The 8,142-nt window shown below is 58.3% G+C and overlaps 1 protein-coding gene across 1 annotated transcript; it reads left to right on the forward strand.

Moving 5' to 3' along the window:
- Positions 1 to 4,157: 4,157 nt before the first annotated feature.
- LOC104584143 (predicted GPI-anchored protein 58) lies at positions 4,158 to 4,947 on the forward strand. The gene is made up of 3 exons (XM_010238286.1): positions 4,158 to 4,360; positions 4,441 to 4,619; positions 4,694 to 4,947. Exons 1-3 carry the CDS (start codon positions 4,158 to 4,160, stop codon positions 4,945 to 4,947), a joined length of 636 nt encoding a protein of 211 aa, XP_010236588.1.
- Positions 4,948 to 8,142: the final 3,195 nt, after the last annotated feature.

The following is an 8,142-nucleotide window of genomic DNA, read 5'->3' on the forward strand; positions in this document are numbered from 1 at the left end:
TTTCGAAATATCATGTGAAAACGCCCATGTGATGAAGACCTGAAAACCTGCAACTCCAGCCGTCGGATCCGCAATAGACGCTTCAGATCGAACGTGGGAATATAACCAACAACTTAACCGCAGTTTTACTGGAAACCCCCTGTCGCTTCCACCGAAGCTGGTAACGATTGGGCGCTCGAAAACATTCTGTCTTCCACGATCATTCTCACCGTGGAGCTGCAAGCTCCAATCACCGGTGTTGGACCTCCAGCGGCCATGTTCTTCCCCCGCCTCCGGTGGCCTCGCACGTGACCGTCGTCGCTTCGCCCTTCACCTCCCGTAGCACTCGCCGATTGCCTGCCTTCATCCCGCGCCCTCCGCCGGCCCCCTATGGGAGCACTATCCTTCCGCGGTCCACGTACAAGAGCACTGGACCTCCTCCGGCCATGTTTGGGAGCACTCACTGGACGCCGACAGTGATCCCATGAGCCACGACCTCCACCGGCCCCGTCCGTGATCCTCCGACCTCCACATGCCATGTATGTGATCCCCCGACTTCCACCGGCCCTGCCCATGAGCCATTTTGCTACACCGGTCGTCACTTGCCCTTCAGAGCGTGCTTCATTGCCTCTCGCCATAAGCAACACCATCGATGAGACTTTGTCCCCTTCCACGCACCTGACTCGTAGTAGCAGTACATAGGTAAGCATTGGAATTCTTTGATGGTGCTTTTCTTCTTCGTTAGTTGATTCAAATTGCTCACTGCAATGGTTGTTTTCTTATCAGCTTAGTTGCAATTTGGTTTTTGAACCCCCTGATTGCAACGAGGAAGGAGGCCATGATACAGAAATACATCCTCCCCCGATCATTTTGGATAGCTTCAGTACACCACAAAAGAGAGCTTCCAGCGGCCCAATTTGTGTGAGTATCATTATTGCAAATTTCTCTAATAATTATCAGCTTGTATGACTAATAGGTGTTGTAATTTTTAGGGTTCATCGTGTACACCCGAATGTGATGAAAAATAAAAGCCAGGTGTAGGTATGACATTCAATAGTATGTAAGCAGTTGAAGATTTTTACAAGACTTGTGCACGCAATGTTGGATTTTCGGTTCGAATTGGGCAGAAGAAGGAGACCATTGATAATGGGATAATCTGGAGGCACTTTCTTTGCGCAAAATTAGGCTTCCGATCAAAGAAAGAGAAGGAACGGTAAGATGAGTTTGAATGGAGAGAAGAAAAGAAAACATGTTAGGAAAATCACTAGATGTGGGCATGAGGCCATGATAACCGTGAGGCGTACAGGATATCATACTTTCACGAAGAACACACTCATGAATTTGCCACACCAAGGAAGCATCATTTAATCATGATGAGGACATCCCAGCCATCGACACTACACCAACAATCAATGGACCTATCACACGAAGTCGTGCCAAACTGATAAGCGATCAGGTGAACGCTAACTTAAGTTTATCTCATAACTTTAGTGATATGGCTATTCTTTCATCTCCATTGTTGTTGGTTGAACTCAGGTACACTAATGAGAAAATCCATCAACCTATGAGCTCTTGAAGAAACCAAGTGAAGAAACAAGCTAGAGGTGTTTCCAATGCACTCAACATTTTTCCTCTGCCTTTCGGCTGTGATACCACCCACCTGGAGAAGAGACATGTTGGAGCACGGTCTCCGGCACCGGGGATGCCGGGCACCCCCTTTTTGGTTCGGTGGAGGGCGAGGTGATCGCTCCAGCGGTCGCCGGCGTGGCGATAGACACGAAGTGTAGACGCGAGAGTTTTACCTAGGTTCGGGCCATCCGGAGGTGTAACACCCTACATCCTGCTTTTTGGTATATTCGCAAGTTCGAGAGTGTACAGATCACCTGGAGGGTTCTCGGGCTGGCTACTTGGGTGAATGCTACGCTATGTTCTAATTGCTTGGGTCGGAACCTTTTGATCGGTGGCATTGGTCCTCCTTTTATAGGCAAGGGGATACCACAGGTGCCATGGTGTGCAGCGTAACACGTTAGCTAGACGCGTGTCACGTCCACACGGAATACAAATTTGTTCATCCATGCTGGACGCCATGCAGCGCCCGCCCTACTGTACACGGTAGAAAAAGTAGCTCTTAGGGTGACCGTTCTAGCCTTGCTAAACAAGACTAGGCTTGCTGATAAGACTCCTGTCGGTGCATTAAATGCACTGCGCCCGTCGTCTTGTCCTGTCTTCACTGTTCTGTGGGTCCCGCCTGCATGCCCGAGTGCGGGTTGCCGGGGTGCACCTTCCCGGCTAGCGCATCCGCTAGTTGCCGGGAGGCATTCCTTTGGCTTCCCGGGACCGGGGTTCTCGGGATCGTTCCGTACTTGGTTCCTAGCTTTGTCTTCACTAGGGGCCGTCCCTCGAGGCAGGCTTCCTGGGCTCGTCACTTCCCGGGAGTCCTTCCTGATGCGGCCCCGTCAAAGGCGACCCACGCGTCCTGTATTAGTGGGACCCCATGGGCCATTGGAACGACAGTAGACCCCGGGCGTGGGCCGGCAGCCTTGACGCCTCTTCAAGTGCTATCCTCGGTCGGTTGTCGGGCTACGCCCTACCCGACGCGTGGGTCCCCAAGGGGGAACCCCTGGGCACCCGGCCCCGTGGGCCGCTTTTATCGTTCGACTCCTCCGAGTGAAACGGTCGGGCGCATGATCTCGTGCCTTATCTCTCTTAATCACCAGAGAGTTAAGGCCACATCGCGCACTCCCCTCTTAATCTTCGGTTCTTTAGGGCTCTTACTGCCCATCGTGGGGGTGTCCGTTGCAATCCGCCAGCCCCGATAAATACCCAAGGCTGGCGGCGAGCACTCCCCATTGCCTTTTGCTCCTGCCATTGCCTCTTCCCAAGCTCCCCGCACTCTAACTCCGACCAAATTCTCCTCTCCACCTCTGCCGATGTCTTCCAAGGGGCAGAACCGTCCCAAGGGGAGCACCAGCAAAGGGGACAAGCACGACAAGGCCGGCAAGAAGGAACTGTCAGACAGAGCCCGGAAAGATGATGAGATGCGAGCCAAGTTCGCCTTCTTCTCCCCCGGGTACAACGGCGAGGGAGTCGAAAAGCTGGTCCTGGCCACCAAGCACAACGAGCATGGGCCAACGTGGGTCCTCCCCGTCGGTGCGGAGCGCGACGGTCACTACTTCCGGATCTTCGGGAGGTTCGTGCTTGCCGGGTTCGCACCGCTGCACTCATACTTTCTCTTCGCCATCATGGAGTCCTACGGGCTCCTCATGGCGCAGCTCCACCCCACCTCGTTCTTCACATTGGCTATTTTTCAACACCTTTGTGAAGCGTTCGTGGGGGTGATGCCGTCGGTGGCGTTGTTCCGCCACTACTTCTACCCGAGGGTAGAGAAGAGGACTTCTCTGTCCTCGGGGATGGTGTTCCGCTTCCGCGACCGGCTCAAATCAGAATTCATCGAGCTGGGGAAGAAGAAGATCGAGAACGAATGACGTTGCCACTGGTGCTGGGTGCGCACCGACAAGCTCCAGGAGTTCCACGAGGAGTCCCTCGGGCCTCTAAAGGGCTCTGACGACTGGACGCTCCGCGACCCGAAGGACGCAGAGTTGGCCCCGATCTGCACAAAGATCAGGGCGCTCCGTGATGCCGGGCTCACGGATACGGACGTGGCGTGCCACTTCATCGGGAGGCGTGTGGCCCCCCTGCAGCGGCGCTCGCATCCGGCGTGGCTGCACACCGGGCCCGGCGACCAGACCCGGCTGCAGCGCATGGACCTGCTCCCGGAGGAGGTGCAGTTCTGGGTGAAGGGCATTACCGGCGAGGACGAACCTTGCCGGATGCTCACGCCCAGAGCGCACGCGCTCCACGCCGGGATCCCGAACCCGGGAGCCCGAGATCTCCCACTCTGTGACGAGTGGGGGATCATGGAGGATCCCTCGGCGCAACCCTCCCCCCCGCAGCCCAGGCCCCAGAAGGGCAAGGGGCCAGCCGCCGGCTCGGGGAAAGGGGGCCAAGGCCAGGCTTCCGCCAAGGCAGAGGGCTCGAACTCCGACGACTCCTCGCTGGGGGTCGGAGGAGACCTCAGCGACGACGGCGACGACGACGCTCCCTCGGCAGCTGGCGAGGTCGTGCCAGAAGAGGAGGAGGACGAAGAAGACGACATCCCCATGGCGAGGTTGTCCGCGATGGAGCGGGCGAGCAGGTGGGAGGCCAGCCCGCAGCTCCAGGAGCGTCGCTGCGACGCGGGGGCTGGGGCCTCCGGTGGCAGTGGCGCGGCTGCGGTAGCCACCCCGACCACCCCGGCAACTCCTACAGCTCCCCTCTCGCGGAGCGGCCCTCCGGCAAGGAGCATCCTGGCGGACAGGGTGCTGAAGCTCAAGCCGGCGGGGTAAGTCTGATCCCACCCCGAACATCTTCAATTCCGCTTAGTTATTCTGTGCCTGACTAATTTGCTTCTTCGTTTTCCAGTCCGTCGAGGAAGAGGGGGCAGACCAGCGTGTCGCCGGTTGCCCCAACCAAAAAGCCCAGCCCGGCTCTGGGCGGCGGCGACCAAGACGTCGCTGATGCAGCGGTTGTGGCGGCGGCAGCAGCTACGGGGGACCCAAGGGTCCCTGACTCGAGCTCGCAGGGTACCGACCCGGCGGCAGGTACGCGCAAGTTCGAATATTTCTCTTGCTATTCGTGTCAATCCTTATGCTTGATGCAAGTTCCATTTGTGCAGCTGCCGGAGGGGCTCCAGCTGCGCCCGCGCCTACTGAGGTGCGGGTTATCGAACTTACGGGCGAGGTCGATGACGATGCTCCGGCGGAGACTGCCCACGCCAAAGCCCTTCAGCAACCGGCCACGGCACCCGCCGAGGCCGTGGCCGCTCCCGCAGGTGACGCCACGCAGGGGGGGCCATCCGAGGCAGCTGGGGCAGGCAGCGATGCTCTGGAGAAGCCCCTGAGCCCCCAGCTCGCCCCTTCGAACGAATAGGAGCAGCGGGGCTCGGCCATGCCGGGGGCGCACCCCTAAATCCCGACGCGCCCTCGGGGTCGCAAACGGTCGCGGCGGGGTCCTCCTCCTCCGCCGGACCAGCCTTCAGCCTGGGAGCAGGGGAACTCGCCGAGCAAACTTGGGGTCAGATCACGTTCGACCCTAGCGTGTTCTAGTAGGGACACCAGGTGATCGACAGCATCCAGCTGCAGCAGGGGATGTTCGTCGATTTCTTGAACGACGCGCAGCAGCACCACGCCCGCGTAGTGGCGGAACTGGGCGCGGCGCGACGGGAGGCGGAGGAGCAGCGCACCGAGCTGCAGTGGCTCCGGGAGGAGGTCCAGCAGGCGTGGCAAGCCAAGGCAGCGCCTGCCGTGCAAGGTGTGCCGGAGGCGCAGGTCCTCCAGCAACTGTGGGACCTCCAGCAAGAGCACCATCGGGAGCTCGAGCTGGTGAAGGCCACACACGCCAAGCGCGAGGAGGAGCACCAGGCGGCTCTGGGCTCGTTCCAAGGGCATCTCTGGGAGAAGACGGACAAGCTGTCTGGCTACTCCCTGGAGATCTAGCGCCTCCGTCGCGAGGTCGGAGAGCTGGAGGCGGCGGCTGCAACAGCAGCCGAAGCTTCAGCGCGCCGGGAGAAGGAGTTGCAGGAGCAGGCCAGCTCTCGGGAGCGCGAGCTTGCGGGGCAGCTCAAGGCCATCCAAGATGCCAACTCGTCCCTTGAGGGCGAGCTTGACGTGGCGCGGCAGGAGCTTCGGCGAATCGACGACGACAACACCAAGAAAGCGGCGGAGATCGGTCGGCTGAAGTCCGAGTGCCGCGAGCACAAGATTCAGGCCCAGGAGGCTCGTGGCGCGTGCACCGAGCTGCGGGCCCACAGCGTGGGGGAGGTGGCCAAGCTGAAGAAGCTAGCCGACTCGGCGCTGGAAGCGCTGCGGGGATTCGACATCCTTGTGGCTACTTTCGGTGGGGCGGATCTGGGGAGCTTCACTTCGTTCTTTGCGGATTTCATCGGCCGGTTGGGCGGCCTCCAAACTTGCGTCACAGCCTTCAGTGACCGGCAAGTCGGCCTTGCGGCCGAGCAGGTTGCCAGGCAGATCCTTACCCGGGTCCACTCCGCCCACCCTGACTTCCCGTTTGAGTCGGTCTTCGACGCCTGGTCGGACGAGGAAGAGGCCAAGACTCACCGGGAGGTGGTGCAGAGCGTCGTGGACGAGATGGTGGCTCGAATGCAGGGCAAGGTCGATGACGACGAAGCCGCTGCTGAGGAGGTTGCCGGAGAAGCCCCCGATGCCAAGGACGCCCCTGACACCGACGCAGCCGCCCCGGGAGCTCCTCCCGCGTAGTTCCTTTCCTTTTCTTTTTCTTTGTGTTTTCCTGCAAGCGGCGTGAGGCGCCTTAGTACTTTTATGTTAGCTTCCCTTGTTATTGCCAGTGTTATTTATCAACTTGTTTTGCCCAAGCTTGAATATATATATCCAATGTTATTTTTACTTGCTTCTCTGCCTAAGACTAGCTTGCCGGGAAGGGCTCTGTCCTTCTCGTGCTTTAGCCTTGCGTACCCGGGGACTCGCCAACCACGTGCTTGGCCTGATTAGGGACCCAGGACGGACCCGCAGTGCCGACCTAGGGCCAAACAGTAGCAGCTAGTCACTCTGCCCGCGGGTTAACTACCCCAGCGCGCACACCTCCGGGACGGATCCGCGAGCCACGTGTGGGGGGCGTCCTCACCCCGCAAGCGTCCTTCCTACGCTCCAGCAACATGGAGACCGAACCTACCCCAGCAAGTCAGCGTTACTGAAGGGAAAACACTAAGGACCCTAAGTGAGATACTTAGCTTCTCGTTCTCTTTGGACTTTGTTGCACCTTGTTGAGAGCCATGGCAAGGACGTTGTGGCAGTTCACCCTCCAGCGGCATGCGCGGAGGCATGCACCACCACAGCGTCTTCATGAGGCCCCTCGCCCACTGCATCGCCATTTTTGGTGTCTTTTCGTAAGAGATGTGGCAGGGCTGCGATGGTGGGAACACCCTCAGCGACAAGCGCAGAGGGATGCACCACCATCGCCTCTTTGCGACATCTCTTGCCTTCCGGTGTCGTTCCATGAGAGATGTGGCAGGGCCACGGTGGTGGGAACACCCTCAGCGACGAGCGCAGAGGGATGCACCACCACCGTCGCTCCGCGACATCTCTTGCCTTCTTGCCCGTTGCTGGTGTTGCACTCGCCCCGGGCTCCTTAAATAGCTGAAGCGTTGCACTTGCCTCCACACGCCTGGGACCACCAATCGACGCGTGGAAGTGCTGGCCTTGTCTCAGTCTCCTGCATCAAGCCTCGAAGTAATTGCCATATATGTACAACTTACTCGCAAGACGACGACACCCATGACCACCCCACGGGCATCACAGTGTGCCTCCTCCTCATCTCTATTCTACATGTCAGATTCCTGCAGTGCCCAAGGTATATAACAATTTTTTTTCGAAATGTACGAAAAACAGTATAAATTAGATAACCTCCTGCCTCCCAGCCCCCGGGCACAGAAGAGTCAACCTCAATCCTGGCTGTGAGCATCTTTACATTTCCACAGTGCCTCGCTGGCACGTAACACGTTGCGGACTGGTCCGGCAACTGCTAGGCCTCGTTCCGGGGTGTCCCGGCAACGAGCTTTGGTTTTCGGGGTTCCGACAGCCCCCTGCTCACAGCCAGGGACGAGAAGACAATTCTGTGCACCTAGAGCAGGAGACAGAAGCATTTATAAACAGCAAAGCACAATATTTACCCATGCAATTCTTATCTTTATTCAACTTTGTGCTAGCGGATTACAATCGGGCCTTGCCCGGCTACACTAGCTTAAAGAGGTACGCTACCGCAGCATCACCCGTGGGTAAGGCGCCACCGTTTCACGGGTAGAACTTGCGTAGGTGCGCAATGTTCCAACTATTGGGCACCGGCAAGCCTTCTTCGGTTTCCAGCCGAACAGCCCCCGGTCTGGTCACTTGCACTACCCGGAAAGGGCCTTCCCAGATTGGAGTCAACTTGTTCCCGGCCTTCGTTCCTTGTATCCGGCGCAGGACGAGGTTTCCAACCTCGAGCTCCCGGGGACGGACTCTTCAGTCGTGATAACGACGGAGTCCCTGGTGGTAGCATGCAGCTCGTACAGCAACCCGGCATTGAATCTCTTCGATGAAGGTAAGCTCA

The sequence above is a fragment of the Brachypodium distachyon genome, chromosome 3 (genome assembly GCF_000005505.3).
Source record: "Brachypodium distachyon strain Bd21 chromosome 3, Brachypodium_distachyon_v3.0, whole genome shotgun sequence".
Taxonomy (NCBI): domain Eukaryota; kingdom Viridiplantae; phylum Streptophyta; class Magnoliopsida; order Poales; family Poaceae; genus Brachypodium; species Brachypodium distachyon.